The sequence below is a fragment of the Nannobrachium achirus genome, assembly GCF_963921795.1.
Source record: "Nannobrachium achirus genome assembly, chromosome: 6".
Classification (NCBI taxonomy): Eukaryota; Metazoa; Chordata; class Actinopteri; order Myctophiformes; family Myctophidae; genus Nannobrachium; species Nannobrachium achirus.
The window spans coordinates 61,105,425-61,125,583 of record NC_137815.1 but is presented as its reverse complement, the minus strand read 5'-3'; the positions used below and the strand labels follow the sequence as shown (position 1 = coordinate 61,125,583).

At 45.8% G+C, this 20,159-nt stretch overlaps 1 protein-coding gene across 6 annotated transcripts in view; it reads right to left on the bottom strand.

The window, feature by feature from the left end:
* Positions 1–844: 844 nt before the first annotated feature.
* Positions 845–20,159, bottom strand: part of foxp1b (forkhead box P1b) — a 70,105-nt gene continuing 50,790 nt past the window's right edge. For 4 of the 6 annotated variants that reach the window (XM_080728767.1, XM_080728764.1, XM_080728763.1 and 1 more), the window contains exons 8-14: positions 15,896–16,106; positions 15,225–15,301; positions 14,403–14,504; positions 11,344–11,465; positions 9,880–9,949; positions 9,436–9,602; positions 845–1,093 (exon numbers count right to left, since the gene is read on the bottom strand). In XM_080728767.1, coding sequence (XP_080584893.1) covers positions 952–1,093; positions 9,436–9,602; positions 9,880–9,949; positions 11,344–11,465; positions 14,403–14,504; positions 15,225–15,301; positions 15,896–16,106 — 891 coding nt within the window. In that variant the 3' untranslated portion in view covers positions 845–951. Of the gene's footprint in view, positions 1,094–9,435; positions 9,603–9,879; positions 9,950–10,797; positions 10,956–11,343; positions 11,466–14,402; positions 14,505–15,224; positions 15,302–15,895; positions 16,107–20,159 lie in introns of those variants that run through there. The other 2 variants (XM_080728768.1, XM_080728766.1) reach the window with 2 other exon arrangements.

Here is a 20,159-nt window from a genome sequence, read left to right as displayed (position 1 = left end):
GAACAACATAGACATATACACATTGGTATTTTTCGTAACCCCTCGTCCCCCTGAAATAAAACACACCAAAAATAGAACTTAAACAACAAAAAAAACATCCCTCCCATCCCACACCCTAGCTGGAAGCAAACCCAAAAGAAAAGTGTTGAAGGCAGTGACAGTGAACGAAATAAAAGTCCATGCTCACTTTCGCTCGCAACATGCACGCACACGGTGTAAATTAAATGTCAGTCATTCTCTCTCTCTCTCTCTCTTTCCCTCTCTCTCTTGAGTTTGTGGTCGGAAGTGTGTGCGTGTGTGCGTGTGTGTGCGTGCGTGCGTGCGTGCGTGCGTGCGTGTGTGTGTGTGAGCCAGAGAGAGAGAGAGTGAGAGAGGAGGGAGGAGAGCTGACCCCTCTTGCAGTCCGTCCGTGCTCAGTGTGGATGAGTTGGGCTGCATGCAGTCCTTCCTGGCTGCACAGTGAAGGTCCCTGTCCATTCTCCATGGCCCCGCCCCTTCCCCCCCCCGTACCAAACAGGTCCATCCAATCCATCGTAAAAGTACAAATAAAGTCTGGTCTGTTTTTGTATCTTTTTTTCGTATTTCACTTAAAACAAAAGTAGAAAGAAAAAACAGAAAGAACTGCGCCCAAACCGGGACGTATTCTCATATTCTGTGTGTGTGTGTGTGTGTGTGTGTGTGTGTGTGTGTGTTTTTTTTCCACTATGTATTGTAAATGGCACTACAAAAGTCAGTCAGAGATATTTTTCGAGAGCTCATTGTTTATCTGCGGAGCTGTAGTACGCTGCTGCTGTCTCCCTCGGGGTGACCCGGGCTTGTCTCTTTGCCTCTGAGGCCAGGGGGGGGGGCAGTGGGGGGACTGGGGGGGGGGGGGAACGAGGGGTTTGAGAGTGAGAGAGAGAGAGAGAGAGAGAGAGGAGAGATCGGGAGGGGGGGAGGGTGGCCCGAGCCTTACAGCATGTCGTCGTGGCCGTGGTCGTCCACGTCGTAATCTCTGTGGTGATCGAAGTCCGGACTGTGATTGGCTGTCGTCACCAGGGAGAGGGGTCCTTCGTGGTCCTCGGGGTCCAGTGGTTCCTCCTTAATGTGATGCCTGAGAGAGGAGGGGGAAATGGGGCTGTCACAATTATTACATAATAACTTATTTAGAACGGGTACATATTATTGTGTATCATTATTTTATGCTTTAACAGCGCGGCACTGAGTGCCGCGCTGCGAGCTTGTAGATCTGCTATTTTGAAAAAATGGTGAAAATTAGAATTTTGACCCGATTCTATAAATGTCTTTTGAATCCTTCCATGATTTTTTGAAAAACCCATGTTTCTATGTCAGCAATCTGGCTAGCCATCGTCAAAGAAAAGGTCCTTTTCACTTGAACTGGAGCTCAGTTAGTCTGTTCTTGAGAGACTACCATGTCAGTGGTTCTCAAACCTTTTCATGTGAAGGACCCCCAAAATTATATGTATTTGGCCATGGACCCCCATCTACCCCCAAATACATATATTCAAAGATTTGCACACATTTTCACGACTTTTTCAAAAATAGCAGATCTACAAGTTCGCAGCGCGGCACTCGGTGCCGCGCTGTGAGCTTGTATATCAGCTATTTTTCACTGGTTAAAGCATTCAATAATTCTAGGCCTAAATGGGTTAATCGCCTAATCGCGATTATTTGATATAATCGCAATTATTTTGTCATAATCGTCATAATCGTTTACACGTTGAAAAACGTTCATATTTTCAAACATTTTCAAAAACAGTGGAAATAGCAGATCTACAAGCTCACAACGCGTTGCGACGCATTGTGAGCTTGTGGATCGGCTATTTCCACTATCAATGTTCTTTTTCAAGTATAAAGTTGTCAAATATGTAAGTAATTTCTTTGTATATTTAGGTTATGTGTCATATCTACCATGTGCAACTTCAAAGCCTACAAGCAAAACAGGAATGTAATTCACCCTTTGTTAGCCTCCTGGTTGGTCCCTGACTGACCAACCAGCAGGCTCTATCTGCCTTGTCCCGCCCTGGTTCCGCCTTTTTTATGTTGAATTAGCTAAAACATAATTTTTGGAGAAATAAAAACATTTAAAAACATGCTGATTCACTATGCTGCCACTGAGCAGCTCCAATTGACTGAAACAAAGTTTGAAATTAGAATTGAGCACACAGAATAACAATATGAAGCAACTGAATTAACATGGCAGTGGATGGAATGTCCCACTGAATGTCCCTCCAAATCAAAGCAACCAATGGGTGTGGAGAGGGGCAGGACAATGGGCGGGACTTGACAAAGGGTGAATTGTCAACGACAGAAACTAACAATTAAATCGTTAATCGCAATTATTTGAGTGACAATTAATCGTCACGTAAAATGTCATAATCGTGACAGCCCTAGGAAAATATATCAAGACCCCGACAAAAGAACCGTTGTTGTTGTTACGGTAATCTTACTGTAATCTCGAACCTTGATAAACCTTTTTTGCGCTAAGACGACATAAAAATGAAGAAGCAATTCAAAAAGGACAGGTATTGATTCAGCGCATAAAGGAAGAGAAGGAGGGCAACGACGTGCACAAAAACAAACGTCGAGCTTTAATGAAAACTCTTTGAGTGGAGGGGCCCTTCACTGGCACCGAGCGATAATTTCAACCCGTTTCTTTTGAGGTATTCCAATCCTGGGAAACCTGCGGGCTCGTTTTCTTTTCTTTCTTTCTTTCTTTTTTTCCCCTTCTTTTTCATGGCAACCGACAACAGGGGTATTCACTTAGAATTGATAAATGAGGAAGATTAACCCGTTTAGGCCGAGAATTATTGACTGCTTTAACTCTTGAAAAATAGCAGATATACAAGCTCGCAGCGCAGCACTCGGTGAAACGCTGCGAGCTTGTAGGTCTGCTATTTTTGAAAAAGTCTTGAAAATCTTTGAATATATGTGTTTTTAAAGCGAACGTTCAAGTTTTGCTTCTGGGGGGGGGGGGGGGGGTCCCCTGGAACTAAATATTTTGAGGTCCGTGGCCAAATACATATCATTTTGGGGGTCCTTCACATGAAAAGGTTTTAGCACCACTGACATAGAAACATAGGTTTTTCAAAAAAAAAACCTTAGAAGGATTCAAAAGACACTTATAGAATCGGGTCAAAAATCGGGTCAAAATTAAAATTTTCACAGTTTAAAAAAAAAATAGCAGATCTACAAAGCTCGCAGCGCGGCACTCGGTGCCGCGCTGTGAGCTTGTGGATCTGCTATTTTTCAACAGTTAAAGCAACAAAACAATGGACACGCAACGACGCGTGCCACCGCCGGTCTAAAGGGCTTAACAACGTGAGACGAGCCGAGGAGAGAATGGACTCTGAGGAGAGCGAGCAGAGCGAGCCGTTGTCAGCCTCCTGGTGGCGGTGGATCAGCGACGCGCTGTGTGTTCCCCCTTCCTACTCGTTAACATGCACAACCTGCGAGGCGGGTCTCCAGAGGACGACCCCGAGCCGGCTTCTATCATTAATCAACTTCAAGCTTAAAAAAAAAAAAAAAAAAAGGAAAGAAAACACAGCGACCAGACACCGGGCGTACATACGCACTCAGCTTTTAAACTTCCCAGAATTAATGTATATTTTCAAGCGCGCGTGTCAATAAAGGGGGAAGAAAAAGCCGCTTGGCAGGTTGGAAACTGCGAGGCAAACTCTGCACAACGCCGCGATAAGAAACAGAGCCCTTATGAGAATAATAACGCTGTCACTTGTAAACAAGGCGAAAAAACATGAGTCCTCCCCTCCTCCCGCTCCCCTCCCCTCTACCGCACCGGGTAAAAAAAAAAAAAAAGGCGAGATGAGATCTGCCAAATTTCTCATTACAGAAAAGAGAGCAGGAATAAAAGCGCACGGGGTTGCGGGTGGGGGGGGGTGGGGGGGGGGGGGGGCGTGCACGGGGCCAGGCTGTGGCAGAAAAGGAGGGGGGGAGGGGGGGGGGGGGGGGGGGGGGGGGAACTAAACATTACGAGCGGCCAGGGGGTGTCGCACCAAATTCTGCTGGGCCCTGGGTACCGAGGATTCATTGGGAACGCATTATCACGCGTTATTTTGCGCTTTAACGATTGAAAAATAGCAGACATACATGCGAGCTTGTAGGTCTGCTATTTTTGAAAAATCGTGAAAATTTGTGTCAAATCCTTCTAAGGTTTTTTAAAAAAACCTATGTTTGCCATATCAAAATATTGAGTTTTCACGACTTTTCAAAAATAGCAGACATACAAGCTATATCTGCTATTTTTCAATAGCTAAAGTATAATTCCAGGCCCCTCCACCACCTTGGGCCCTAGTAACTGTCCCACTCCCCCCCCCCTCCTCGTGACGCCCCTGCGAGCAGCTGCAGGAGACTTCCAGCTCTCTAACCCGCGGTGCCAGCGTCGCCGTAGCGGAGGAGTCAGAGCGTGGAGTCAGAGCGTGGTGTCAGCGCGAGGCACCGGCCTCATTTACTACAACAACAAGGGACGACTGGCACGTCGTCCTCTCTCGCGCGCGCGGCTGCCGCCTAGCCGCGGCCGCCGTCTGATTTATGCGCGGCGGGACGTCGTGTGTGAATTGCAACGATTGTGATGGAAAGAGCGATGCTCCTATGCTAATGAGCTGACATATTTTGGTGTAAATTATGAAAAAGGAGGAGGAGGAGGAGGACGACAGGGGTGTCGCACCAAATTCTGGGCCCTGATGGGTACAAGGATTCACTCGCGTTTTGTGCTTTAGCTATTGAAAAATAGCAGATATACAAGCTCACATTGCGGCACTCGGTGCCGCAATGCGAGCTTGTAGATCTGCTATTTTTGAAGAATGGTGAAAATGGAGTCTGAATATTTCAAATCCTTCTAAGGTTTTTTGAAAAACCTATGTTTCTATGTCAGTGGTGCTCAAACCTTTTCATGTGAAGGACCCCCAAAGTGACATGTATTTGGCCACGGACCCCCCATCTCTAAATATTTAGTTCCAGGGACCCCCCCAGAATCAAACTTTGAGTTACAAAAGTTCGCTTAAAAAAATACATAATATTCAAAGATTTTCAAATTTTAACGACTTTTCAAAAATAGCAGATCCGCGATGTGAGCTTGGAGATCTGCTATTTTCTATAGCTAAAGATAGGTCCCTCCAACTTGGGCCCTAGTAACTCAGTCCTACTCCCCCCCCCCCCCCCCCCCCCCCCCAAGTGACGCCCTTGGAGGAGGAGAGGGGGGGATGGGGCGTGATAAAGTAAAGTCAGCTTTACTATCGCTTTTCAGATCAAAGTAACTCGACAAGTCCCGATCGCCTCGGGTCTGTCTCCCTCAGCTGCAGGGCAAACATGAAATTGTTATTATTATGCTATTGAACTGCATGCTGATTCCACACTGCTTGTAATTAGCCTTTTTCTGGGTACCTCTTCTCATCTGGGCTGCTAAAGAGAAACACTCTTGTTTCCTTGCGGTGTTAAAAAGCTGTGTTGTGTCAAAGCATGCATGTGCAGCGCGAGACATGTGGCAAACACATGTCTCATAGTACTGCCTTTTTACCGGGCTGTGCAACAGCAGTGGCTATCGACTTTGTTTGTGGAACTGTGTACATGGTACGGCCTAAGACAGGGGTCTTCAACGTTTTCAGGCCAAGGACCCCTTAGTGGAGAGAGAGATGAAGCAGGGACCCCCACAACCTTATCATAGATTCCATATACAGTTGTTTCACCGTTTGACAGCACAATCATCAGTGTATTTTGGATTCATGTCAATTTGAGTTTTAAGATATTTAACCACTTGTGCCATCATTACCTAATAAACTTGACCTTTTACTCTGTACTTAGTCTGCTCTTCTTCCCCTGTACACCAAACCACTTTGCCGAAAATAGCCGATCTACAGTTCTCAGAATAAGGACAATAGGGTTTAAGTTGTTAATATAAAAAGGATTGGAAGATTTGAAGGACCTGGGGACCCCCTGTCGAAGACACCTGGCCTAAGAGGTTTGAATGGGGAGTGAATCATAATATCTTGTGGTGTACAGGATATTCCATCCGCAAAGGTGGAGTAATAGGCTAAGCTAACTTAATAGTCTCAACGGTTTGAAGCTAACAGTGTTGTACATTTCATAAAGTTATCCTGCCCATCCATGTTGAGAGTTCAACGTTTAACAATAGAGGGTATGCGCGTGACATCATCATCATACCCAGAATTTATGTGGGAAGACTGGGAACGCCTACTGAGTGGCAAAAAACTACTTTCTGGCCCAAACATCCAAACAGAAAAGTCCTATCTGATTGTATTAAACAACGTTAAACAATGTTAAACTCACTTTGCCACTCGATTTGCCATTCACTTTATGCATGTGCTGCATACCCTCTATTGGGCAATGTGCAGAAAAAAAACGAAACAAAACAGACTGTTTTTGAAAGAAAAAGAAAACAGACGACTTTGGACTAGCATGAAGCTTATCCTCATACATAGTTGTGAAAAGCGCACACGTGCGAGAGAGAGAGAGAGAGAGAGAGAGAGAGTTTGGGCTCTATCAGCCTGCAGATAGAGAGCGAGAGAGAGAGAGAGAGAGAGAGAGAGAGAGTTTGGGCTCTATCAGCCTGCAGAGAGAGAGAGAGAGAGAGAGAGAGAGAGAGAGAGAGAGAGAGAGAGAGAGAGTTTGGGCTCTATCAGCCTGCAGAGAGAGAGAGAGAGAGAGAGAGAGAGAGAGAGAGAGTTTGGGCTCTATCAGCCTGCAGAGAGAGAGAGAGAGAGAGAGAGACGGAGAGAGAGAGAGAGAGAGTTTTGGGCTCTATCAGCCTGCAGATAGAGAGCGAGGGGCAGAGAGTAGAAACAGGCTGCCCCTGGGCCAGCACACCCATCCTGTCCCAGGCTTTCCTGTTCCACAGCCACGCTCAGAGCTATGTTCACAGTGATTAGGGATGGCACTTTCCTCCATTTGGGCAGGAGCTCATTACTGCTGCAGTGCACCTTCCCCTTTTTTTTGGGTTTTCAGGCAGAATTTCCCCTTTAGCTCAGACATTTCAGGAGCCCCACTCCCTCCACCCTCGCTGCACATCGGTGGTCTAGCCCCGACATCTGGAAGCGATGCGGCCCGCGCCATATTATTCCATTTAGACCGGGTGCGCACTATTGCGTATTATTGTTTCATGCTTTAACTGGAGCTCAGTTAGTCTGTGCTTGAGAGACTACTATGTCAGTGGTTCTCAAACTTTTTCATGTGAAGGACCCCCAAAAGTATATGTATTTGGCCACGGAACCCCATCTCAAAATATTTAGTTCCAGGGACCCCCCCCCCCCCCAGAAGCAAAATTTGAGTTACAAACGTTCGCTTTAAAAGATTTGCACACATTTTCACAACTTTTTCAAAAATAGCAGATCTACAAGCTCGCAGCGCGGCACTCGGTGCCGCGCTGTGAGCTTGTATATCTGCTATTTTTCTACAGTTAAATCATTCAATAATTCTAGGCCTGAACGGCTTATTTTAGGCTTCAAACAACTTAGCAGACACTCCTATACAACAAGTGAAACGAGGGGGAGGCGGGGAGGGGAGCTGCGGTTTCCAGGACGACCGCAACTTTCCTAACACGAGGATACTTGGATCATGTCTTCCAGACTAATTATGCTTTTGTGTTGTTTTTTTCTTTTTCTTTTTTTTTCTTAGTTTCGTCGGCTTGGAAGAGGGCTTTTTTTGGGGAGGGAAAAAGAGAAGTGTTGCGGCTCGTGTTTCGACAGCAGCTCTGTCACTTTTTTTTTGCGTTCTGGCATTTTGTAAATATTTTAACAAATTGGAAGTGGTGATTGTGGTGGCGGGATTCAATTTGGCGGCAGACGGCAGGACACATTTTTGAACTGCAATAAAGGAGAGTTTATAAACTCGCTTGTTGGAATAACAGTGGAGGCACTGGAAGCCACTGGGAAAGGTGGAGTTTCCTCTCCTTACAGGGAGGCCTTCCACAAACGCTGGCCATGACCCTACCGTACAACCACTCCAATATCATCCCTCTCGCTTTATTTATTGTCCTCCGTTTTGACACGGTTGTCTTTTTCGACATATCTTTGGGTAATTTCTGGGGGCATTTTGGGTGGGCATGGAAATTCGAGGAGTTATTTTGTTCGCCGCACACACATCCCAAAACTATTTTGTTTGGAATATGCTTGGCTGTGTGTGTGTGTGTGTGTGCGGTTGAAACTCTTTGCTTTCTTTCTACTTCTAGGACAGACAGTGGTGGAGGTAGAGAGAGAGCAGGGACGGGCTGGCCATTGGGAAAAGCGGGACAACTCCCGAACGGCCGGCTATTAGGAAAAAAATTAAATTAAAATGTCGGCCTTCGTTCCATGTTGGGGGCTGGGCGGCCAACAAAGTAAATCGTCACTGTCGGGCAGAAACCTTGTATCTCCAAGTTTCAGATTTGTACATTTTTCCGCAAAGCAAAGTCCTGCTTCATCATACAAGGACGTTGCACAAAAGTAGTGAAAACCTGCTGTTTTCATCTACAAGCGTTGCGAGGCGTTGTGTGCTTGTAGATCGGCTGTTTTCACTAGTTTAAATCATTTTTAAAATGATAAATACAAAACAAACAGTTTTGGACATACAAGGTTTCCACCCGACAACAACGAAATATAACTCATGTAATTGGCCCACTGGTCATGATCTGAAATGGCAAATCTCTGAGTAGCAGCAGCGCTATAGAGAGAGATCTCTCTCTCTATAGCGCGCAATGAGGGCCTCTACAACTCTTTTTCCCGGGCTGAATCAGGGGCCCAGGATGTCCCTGAGAGAGAGTGTGTATGTGTGTGTGTGTGAGTGTGAGTGTGAGTGTGAGTGTGTGTGTGTGTGTGTGTGTGTGTGTGTGTGTGTGTGTGTGTGTGAGTGTGTGTGTGTGTGTGTGTGTGTGTGTGTGTGTGTGTGTGTGTATGCAGGGCCGGATCTACAATATGGACACTTTGGGCACGTGCCCAGGGGCCCTTGGCATCAGGGGGCCCTCCAGAAAAAAAGGGGAAAAAATAGAAATGTAAAAAAAAAAACAAAAAAAAAAAAACAGACATTTAGTTGTTATCTAATCCAAATGAAATGAATTAAATTATGCCCCCAAGACCCCCAATTTGGTAGTCACAAATGGTATTTTGTCATTTTTGGGGGGAAGGATATGGCTTGTTTTGACCATATAGTAGTAATATAATAGTACATTGTTATTTATTTTGATTGTCAGTGGCCACACTGCCACTGTTTCTTACCTCAGACTGTTATTGTCTTAAGTGTGTTCACTGGATGCTGATATCGTTAAGCTACTAAAAAATAAATTAAAATATTGAAAAAGGTTAGTCTGGAGCCCCGTAGCGCGTACGTAGAGGGGGGCCCTTGGAGCTTCAGTGCCCAGGGGCCCTCAGAGGTGGTAATCCTGTCCTGTGTGTATGTGTGTGTGCATGCATGCCCGCGTGTGCCACTCACATAGCTGGCATGGGCGAGCGTCCCGGGCTGCTGTCGCTGCCGTTGCTGTATCCATGGTCCATTGCTCCGTTCATCTCCTCGCGGATGGCGTGGGCCAGGGAGTTGAGGGTGGGACTTCCAATGGAAGCAGTAGTGTATAGAGGTATGTTGTGTTCTGCCATCGAAGCCTGAAAAGCATGTGCCAAAGCATTAAATGCAAAGCGGAAGAGAGCTGTCAGCACTATTCTGCAGTCTACCTCAGTCTCACACCTTGCACGCACACATCTGCACCTCCTCGCACCACCCACCCCCCGAACTCAACCCAAACCACAAAAACAGGAGAATAACTTGACCAGGCATAATATGAGGTGGAGACAATTATCATTTCCTGCCTTTCTTTCTTTCACAGTGGGGGAGAGAAATGGGGGGGGGGCTGAAGGTGAAACTGTTGTCTTTCTTTCTTACCTGGAAGGCGGCAGAGAGTGCTGGACCGTAGCCCAAGCTGGTCTGAATGTTCTTCACTAAGGACGGACTTCTGCAGACACAGAAATTACATTACGACACGTCGTACACTCACATTTCTTCCTGGTTAACACATTCCAACAGGATCACGTTTCATAAAAGAAAATCAATGCTCTTAACTTTATATATATATAATGACTAAATACATTTACTGGTGTCGTTAATGTGGCCATTAAGGCTAGTATAAGAGTTATATAGGCCCTGAGAAGAAGTTCTATCACATGACAATAGCACACACAACACAGTCAACGTCAGACACTATCACATCATGAAGGGTAACGCAGAAGCAGGTGTGGATGGAGGAGGCGGATCAGGTGAAAGCGTGATGTATGGAGGTTTTTCAACACAAAGGCATGATGGGAACATAGAACACAGCAGAGCAAGGGTCTTCAACAGGGGGTCCGGGGACCCCTAGGGGGTCCTCAGAGTTACTGCGGGGGGGTCCTCCAAATCTTTGTGTGATAGAAACTTTATTTTTCTCCTTTTTTATATTACCCAAAAATATCAGATCTACAAGCTCGCAGATTGGCTATTTTCGGCAAAGAGGTTTGGTGTAGAGGGGGAAAAGAGCAGACTAAGTACAGAGTGAAACGTCAAGTTTATTAAGTATTGACGGTTCAAGTGGTTAAATGTCTGAAAACACAAATTGACGTGAATGATTGTGCTGTCAAACAGTGAAACTAAATTGTTGTTGTGGGGGTCCCTGCTTCATCTCTCTCTCAACTAAGGGGTCCTTGGCTTGGCCTGAAAACGTTGAAGACCCCTGCAGCAGAGCATGCGGTTGGGGGGGGGAGGGGGGTTGAGTGTTGGAAGAGAGATAGGGCGGGGTTTGGGGGGGGGGGGGGCGGAGGAAGTGCTTACTGTACGAGCAGCTCGTCATCGGGGTATTTCCGAGGGCGGCCTCGCTGCACGTGGCGGCCGCGCTTAAACTCCTCATCATCAACGGTCCAAAAGGACCCAAACTCATCCTCTACTCTCACAAAGCACTTATGCAGGGAAAGGTTGGTGCGAACCGCACCCTGGGATGGGAGAGCGAAACCAGCAGGGGAATGTAGCCAGACGCAGATGCAGTAGTGATCAACGGGGACAAAGGGAGGACCACAACACAGACACAGACAGACACACACAAACACGCCGTCAGACAAGACGGGACAAGACAAACGGAGGTAGGGAGGAGAGGGTGAGGATCATAATGAAAATAAGCACAAGCCAATGTGGGGGGTTATGGTGTGCGTCACCCAAAAGCCCTTCTGAAAGCAATGGAGGAGGAGGGAGGGGGGGGGGGGGGGGAGGAGTCACGCCAAAGCAAGCAGGGAACTTTGGACATCATGACACAAGACAATGAGATGGAGCAGCAACCAGCCTCTTCCATCAACCAACATGGAGAGACGGACGCCAGCGACCTACCCGCTGATCTTCTGAGGCCGTCTCTTTTGGAACTCTAGTTCGTCCACTGTCCACACAGCCCCTTTTACGTTTTCTACTCGCACAAAACACTTGTGAAGACTAAGATTATGCCGGACTGCATTCTGCAGTTGGTGTGGAATAAAATAAATAAGACACAAAGAGAGAGAGAGAGAGAGGGAGAAAAGGGTAGCTATCAGTACAGTAACAAAAACATCTATGTACAAAGTTAAGAATTCATTTCAGAAAGGAGCAGAAATATTTAGACAGGCACATGATAAAACCTGGATGTTAGGACAATAAGATCAGCAAATGCCCCGGCGGTGAACTCAAAAGTATCAAATGACTAAAACATGGTGTAAATATTTCCCCAGTTTCCATGGTGACCTGGTCCTATTTTAATGACGAACCCCCCCTTGCTTATCGGTCACAGGGCTGCAATAAATGATCAACCCGACGCGGACCAAACTGACTCCTATAAGGTCTCTGGAAAACCAATAACAATATTGCATAAAACTAAAAAGGTGGAAAAATAAACAAGGTACTGGTCAGGTTGGTTGGTTGTCGCTTTAAATTATAACTTAAGGAAAAGGAGAGGACTATTTTCTGCTGTGATTGTGTTGGCTTATGTCATCATACTTTTTTCTATAAAGTATACAGGCAGGCCCTTTGTAAATACACTGATCACTGAGCCATGAGGGTGGACCTGTTTATATATCATCCCTCCGCTATGCCAAAGCTATATTGAGAGCATGTGTATATAAAAGGTGTGTGCATATGCGCGCGTGTGTGTGCACGTGTGTGTGCGTGTAGGCTTCAGTTCAGGGGGTGTCGCACCAAATTCTGGGCCCTGGGTACAAGGATTCACTGTGGGGCCCCTGTGCTTTAACTATTGAAAAATAGCAGATATACAAGCTCACAGCGCGGCACAGAGTGCCGCGCTGTGAGCTTGTAGATCTGCTATTTTTGAAAAATCATGAAAATCTTTGAATATTTCAAATCCTTCTAAGGTTTCGATGTCAGTGGAGCTAAAACCTTTTCACGTGAAGGACCCCCAAAATGGTATGTATTTAGCCACGGACTGCATCTCAAAATGTTGAGTTCCAGGGACCACCCCAGAAGCAAAATTTGAGTTACAAATGTTCGCTTAAAAAATACATATATTCAAAGATTATAAGCACACATTTTCCACGACTTTTCAAAAATAGCAGATCTACAAGCTCGCAGCGCGGCACTCGGTGCCGCGCTGTGAGCTTGTATATCTGCTATTTTTCAATAGCTAAAGTATAAAATAATTAAGGCCCCTCCACCACCTTGGGCCCTGGTAACACAGTCCCACTTTCCTACCCCTTGTGACGCCCCTGTGTGTGTGTGTATGCGTGTGCGTGTGCGTGTGTGTGTGTGTGTGTGTGTGTGTGTGTGTGTGTGTGTGTGTGTGTGTGTGTGTGTGTGTGTGCATGTGTGTGTGGGGATGTGGGATCCAGTGTTTATAACTCATTGTGCCCCTATGGAAGACCTGTCAACGACCAGTGGTGCAGGCAGTGAGAGCTGAGGGAGGACCTGAGTGTGAACAGCCATGGGGGGTGTCTGTCTGTCTCTCTCTCTCTCTCTCTCTCTCTCTCTCTCTCTCTACCTCTACCTCTCTCTATCAGCCTTTGATGCTTCATTCCTGTGTCTACATCTTTGTGTTTATTCACCATTTCCCTCGTTTTTCTCCCTTTCCTTTTTGAAAACAAAACCCTCTGGTTTGGTGTTGGTTATAGGAAGAATAACGTGTTCCTTGTTTGAAAGTGTGTGCGTGTGCGTGCGTGCACGCAGTGCGCAGGGGTGACGCACCAAATTCTGGGCCCTGGGTACAAGGATTCACTGCGTTATTTTGTAGCTTTAACTATTGGAAAATAGCAGATCTACAAGCTCACAACGCAGCACCGAAGGCCGCGCTGCAAGCTTGTAGATCTGCTATTTTTTTTTTATCGTGAAAATCTGTGCAAGTCCTTTGAAGGTTTTTTGAAAAACCTATGTTCCTATGTCAGTGGTGCTCAACTTTTTTCATGTGAAGGATCCCCAAAATGATATGTATTTGACCCCCATCTCAAAATATTTAGTTCCAGGGACCCCTAGCCTCCTTCAAAATTGGTATGAAAAGTCACCTTCAGACAGCAGCTACCCGTGACTTGTAAACAGACTAAGCCCCCATGCTCCCCCCCCCTTTTTCTTTGTATTCTGCCTTTTGTATTTGATGTTATGCTTTTGAAACTGATATTATCCTAGATAAAGTACTATGTTCTATCCGTCTGTCTTTCAATGTTATATGAGATACTTAAAGTGTGGTTCCTGTGGAAATAAGCCTCGGCTTTCTAGGATCTCCTTTTAGTTGACCTTGTACCAGTGATTTGTACTGTCATGAAACTGTACTTTTTTCTATTGCAAACTTCTAATAAATTCTTCAATCAATCAATCAAAAACCCCCCAGAAACAAAATTTGAGTTACAAATGTTTGCTTAAAAAGTACAAATATTCTGTACAAGATTTGCACAGATTCCCACGACTTTTCAAAAATAGCAGATCTACAAGCTCGCAGCGCGGCACTCGTGCTTGTATATATTTTTCAATATAATAACCTTGGGCCCTGGTAACTCAGTCCCACTTTCCCTCCCCTTGTGACGCCCCTGTGTCTGAGTGTGTGGAGCCCGGCCAGGAGTCCCTGGCAGGGCCGTGCTGTGTGAAAGCCATGCCACCCACAACCCAATCCTCTCAACTATTAGCACGGTCCTTTGTTTTCCTCCTCCCCTCGTACAAGAATGCAACATTTTCCCTTCACAGGCTCCAGTGTTTATGTAAAGGGCGGTTCATTTTGGAAAAGAATAAGTTGAGTTATGTAGAGTTATGAATTGGGTAAAAGACTCCTTTATAACGTTGATATGTTTGGCTATCACTTTTTAATTCCCCCCACAATGTCAACACGGTGCCCCTCTGTTCCCTGTTGCAGCAGTTTAAAGACCTGTTCCCTGTTGTAGCAGTTTTAAAAAGGCCCAGGAAGATGCAAAGGAAGGAAGAATTACCTTCCACGTTGCCGCGTTGCGCCTGAAATATGCAAACATTCGCGTGAACCAGTTGTAGATTTCGTTTAGTGTTAGCTGCCTCTCTGGAGACTCAAGGATCCCCTGGATGAATAACAGTGACAGAGAACAACATTTACCATTTTGATCATTTTCGACAACAACAAAAAAGATCAATAATTCACGAGAGGCATTCCGGTTTGCTGCGCTGCGCTCTTGACAAAACACGGACAACAGGAAAGCAACTGTCCGTGAGACGCTTACAACTCACTCACGTGAGAGTAGTAAGGGACTCTGTTTCTCATTCAAATAAGCAGATTTGAATATTCCGTTTGTGGGTGTAAATGAAGGGCAAGCGAAAACATTTTTCAGGCAGATTACAGGGGCAGCAATTACGGCTGGGGCTCAGATTAATTCCCAGATTACTGTGGCCCCGGCGATAATTGACTGGCCATCTTAAAACAGGTTCATTCCTACTGTTGTGTGAAATGAATTTCACAATAATCACTGCCACTGTGTAATGCTTAATCAAAAGCAATTGTCGTCGGCAGGGCGTTTTTTTTGAATACCGTGCGCATTCTTGCACTCATTTGCAGATGGTTAATCTTCCGCCGAGCGTCCAAATTGTATTCGAAATTTAACAAGGAAGGAGATGAGGAGGAAGAAAGCCCGGAAATAAGCAGTTTGTGTCCGCGCTGAATATTTATCTGCTGTGATTCCCATTACAACAGGACGCAGTGAAGCAGATTAAGACTCTATTCCTTAAGTGACAGATTAAATGCACTGTAAGCAGCGTATGGGCACGAGCAGCAATGCAACCCTTACCTGTCGTATTAGCGAGGCGTACGTGAAGGGAGGTCTAACTTCAGCGTTCATGTAAAACTCTTTGTTTTGAACAATATCTGTACAAGAAAACAGGGAAACATTTTGTCAGCAGGGAAATGCATAAGCAGTGTGTCAACAGAAGAGAAATAACTGCCACAGTGGCTAAATAACACAATTACTGTGTGATAACAACATTGCTGCTGCGTTTGTATGTATACACAGTGTGTCCGTGTTGTGGTTTTATTGCAAGGGTCTTTCTTCAACAGGGGGTCCGGGACCCCTAGGGGGTCCTCAGAGTGACTACAGGGGGTCCTCCAAATCTTTCAGAGACATTTTTTCTTCTTTCTTATATTAACCAATTGAACCTTAGTGTCCATATTCTGAGAACTTTAGCCAGAAATAGCTGATCTACAAGCTCACACAGTGAAAGGGTGAAAGGTTCAAGTGACGGTTCAAGTGTTTAAACATCTGAAAAACACACATTTACATGAATCCAAAATACACTGATAATTGTGCTGAAACTGGAATCTACGATAAGGTCGTGGGGGTCCCTGCTTCATCTCTCTCTCTCTCAACTAAGGGGGTCCTTGGCCTGAAAACGTTGAAGACCCCTGTAAATTCATTGTATTCATGCATGCTAAGTCTGAGGGTGTTTGTGCGGTAGGTACTACCTGGAGAGATGGGCATGTTGTACTTGTCCGAGTAGCGCCGTCGCATGGGGCCCACGCTGTGCGTGTGCATGCTGTTGGCCGTGATGACGGAGTGCGTCTGGGAGAGCGGCGTGAGGGGGGCCGTGGGCGTGGTGGGGGTCTGGGGCAGACTCAGAGGGGGCGAGGGCTGCGGGGCCGTCTTGGACAGCGTGACGCTGGACACCAGGTTGAGCTGGGGGGAGGGGGGAGGGGCGGAGTAAGATTGTAAGATTTTATTGAAGGGAAAGCCCCATTGAGATGCAGCATCTCATTTTCAAGAGGGACCCATAAGAACATACAAAAGAACATGAACAGCAGACATACGTACATACAAGACAGAGGTACAGATACATTCTTACACAGATGGCTTGCTCACCCTCACCCACCCACCCACCCCAGCACCCACCACATCAGCTGATGAGCAACTAAGAGGCACAGTACAAACACATAAGCAATGATTGTACATACAGGTAAAGTTCATTAGAAACACGTACAAGTTGTTTCAAGATGAGAATATAGGGAAGTCTTGAAGTGACCAAGTGATGAAATAGCTCTTAAAGATAGAGGAAGATTATTCAAATCAGATGGAGCTTTATGGCTGAAAGACCTTCTTCCAACCACCTTAGTTATTGATGGTACATCAAAGTAAGGATATTGCAGGTGCCTAAGTGGATATGATGATGTAGATTGAACCAAATACTCTTTCAGGTAGCAGGGGCAATTAAAGTAAACAAATACAGAAAACAAGACAGACACAAGCTCGGTTTAGTCAGTTAATTAGCCACCGGCGTCTCGGATGCCTCATTGACTATGCATATATCACAGCGCTAATTGCGGGGCGACCCCTGAGATGATCCGTGAACGCTCGCTAAATGTTTGGAAGACGACCCTCGATTCCCTCCATTCTTCATCATCTACTCTCCTCCCTCTCTCTTTCTCTCTCTACCTCAGAGGTCTTCGACAGGGGGTCCAGGACCCCTAGGGGGTCCTCAGAGTTACTACAGGGGGTCCGCCAAATCATTGTGTGATCATGTTTGATCACTTGAACCCTATATTCTTAGTAGGAATGCTAGTTTGGAAGCATTCTTCCAAAAAATAGCCGATCTACAAGCTCACAGCGCCTCGCGCTGCGAGGTGTTGTGCCAATTACTGTACATGAGTTATATTTCGGCGTTGTCAGGTGGGAACCTTGTACGTCCAAAACCGTTTGTTTCTACTTTTGTGCGACGGCCTTGTATGATGAAGTAGAGCTTTGCTTTGCGAAACAAATGTACAAATTTGAAACTTGGAGATACAAGGTTTCTGCCTGACAGTGACGATTTACTTTGTTGGCCGCCCAGCCCCCAAAATGGAATGAAGGACGACATTTTATTTTATTTGTTTTCCTAATGGCCAGCCTGGACCGGCCGGGAATGAACCGGCCGTTCGGGAGTTGTCCCGCTTTTCCCAATGGCCAGCACGTCCCTGCTCACTGCCTTTGTTGCCATTTGGACAACACTTCATTCCCCTCCCCTTGTGGCTATAGGCAGCGTGGCAGCATGGGCACCGTGGGCGCCCAGTGGCGAGGGGCGAGGAGGGGAAGATGGGCGGACCGAGCAGCCACTGACAAATGACTGTGTGTGATTCTCACCTACCGCTGAGCAGGCGCGCTAACAAGGCGGGAAAGAGGAAGTGGCCAATCTGGGCTAATTACAAGCTGAAATTGTATTGAGAGGACTCCTAATTAGGTGCTGCTTACGGAGGTGATCCGATGATTAACTACTGTATCTGACTGACCTCCATCATCGGGGGCCCGGTGCCGGCCATCATGGCGAGGATGGCCCCTGCGGTATTTGTGGAAGGAGAGAGAGGGGGCTCGCACCTCCGTGGCGGGGTGTTAGGGATGGGACGATACGAAAATTTCACATCGCGATTGTTGTGAAGAAAGAAATCGCGATTTACGATATTAACGCGATAATCAAAATCCATTATCCTGTGGTGGAACATTTGCCAAAAAATAGCCGATCTACAAGCTCACAGCGCGTCGCACGCTGTGAGACATTTGATAGAGAGTGAAAAAAAAGGCTATCGGCTATTTTTTGGCAAAGACGTTTGATAGAGTGAAAAAAAGACTTCATCAAGTACGTATATATTATAAGTACCTTTTACCAATTATAGAGGGTTTAAGTGGTACCGGATATGCGGTGCCATGGCATTGTTCCGAAGGTTCATTGTTCCGAAGGTTCATTAGTCCGAATTTGTTAAGAATACTATGCCCAACTCTAACCCTAACCCTAACCTCAGTAACCCTAACTAAATTCGGACTAATGAACCTTCGGACTAATGGGCAGTCCCCGGATATGCAGCTCAGCAAATAAAAGGTGAATTGCTCCCAGTGCATGACAGAGGACGATTAAATCTCCACGATACGATTATCGCGAGTGTTTTTTTTATCACGATAAACGATAATACCGCTTATCGTCCCATCCCTAGTATGGATGAATGGATGGATGGGTAGCGTGGGCGGCGGTTGGGGGGGAATTCTTGTAATAATGGCCTACAAGGTAAACTAATTACAGCAAGTGCTCCAAAGGTATAGCTGTGGCTTCCAGCAGCTGTGGTTGGGCCCCAGAGCCAGTGCCAAGCCTCCCATGCTGGAGCAACAGCAGTCAAGTGGAAAATTCGAGCCTGACCCTCTCCCCTCCTCCCTCCCCCTCTCCCTCCCAGCCCCGGCTATTAATTGGCAGGAAAACTAATGACACATATACATATTCCCGCAAAATTGTTCTAATTGCTAATTTGCTGAAGGAGGCCAGTTTCCAAATTAAACATGATTCAGACTGCGAGGAAAAGAGAGAGGCAGGGAAAGAATACATATGGAGGCACAAAGAGAGACAGAGTGAGAGAGAGACGGACAGACAGACAGACAGACGGACAGAGGGGGTTAAAGGGGGCAGAATGCTGAGATCACTTTGTTAATTGTTCTGAAGATATGTCTACATATCGTCACTGTCGGGCAGAAACCTTGTATCTCCAAGTTTCAAATGTGTACATTTTTTTGCAAAGTAAAGCCCTGCTTCATCAGACAAGGCCGTTGCACAAAAGTAGTGAAAACAGCTGATCTACAAGCACACAACGCCTCACGGTGCGAGGCGTTGTGTGCTTGTAGATCGGCTGTTTTCACTACTTTAACTTATTTTTAAAATGATAAATACAAAACAAACAGTGTTGGACATACAAGGTTTCCACCCGACAACGACGATATTTTTTGTTGTTGCTGATAATGGCATTGGGAAGGGGAAGGGGGGGGGGGGGGGGGGGCAGCAAGTTTGGGGGCTAGACAGGTGAGGCAGCCAGTATTTAACGTCCCCCTCCTCAACACACACACACACACACCCCTCCTATCACTACACAGAGCCTCCTTGGCCAACACATTACCAACAGCCCTATTAACACTCATTACCACCCGCCCCGCCAACTTGATAGACAGGTGTATAATAAAGAAATCTGGGACTGGCATCGCCACTAAATTCATCTTTGACAAGACATTGACTTAACAAGGTTACAGGCCATCGGACCCCCCCCCCCCAATCCCATTAGAGTGATGGTAATTATATTACAATTGTGCTCATTTGCATTTCAACATGCAAAAAAAAAAAAACATTAATTTTTTTGTTTGTTTTTTGATTCCCCCATCTTTATTTTTTGGGACCATTTAAAAAGCCTATCATTTTAGATTTTAGCTATATAGATATAGCAACAAAGGTTTTTCCGAAAATTGGTTTAGAACAGTGGTTCTACAGATAATAATAGCAGATATACAAGAACACAGCACGTCACTTCGTGCCACACTGCGAGTTTGTACATCTGCTATTTTTGAACATTTTTGAAAAATCTTAAGTGTTTGAAAGTCATTTTGCATTTCTTTCAACACATATCTTCTCTTCAGGGGATCCCTGGAACACAAACATTTTGAGATGGGGGGGTCCGTGGGCCAAATATATCGATTAGGGGGTCCTTGGCATGAAAACATTGGCATTTTTTGTAGGTTAAGAAGGTGCACTGGCCAACGTCTCTTCATGATTCAGATGAAACTAAACTATGGCCGTTGGCAGAGAACCGACACAAATACATTTGGACCGCTGTGGTGGACACACAAATGTATGCTATGCTGCATGCTCACCGGTAAGAAGCAGAAAAGCAGTATGTTATTCTAAATCAAGAGCCAAATAAATCACACTGGGGTTTGTGTGTTTCTGACACAATG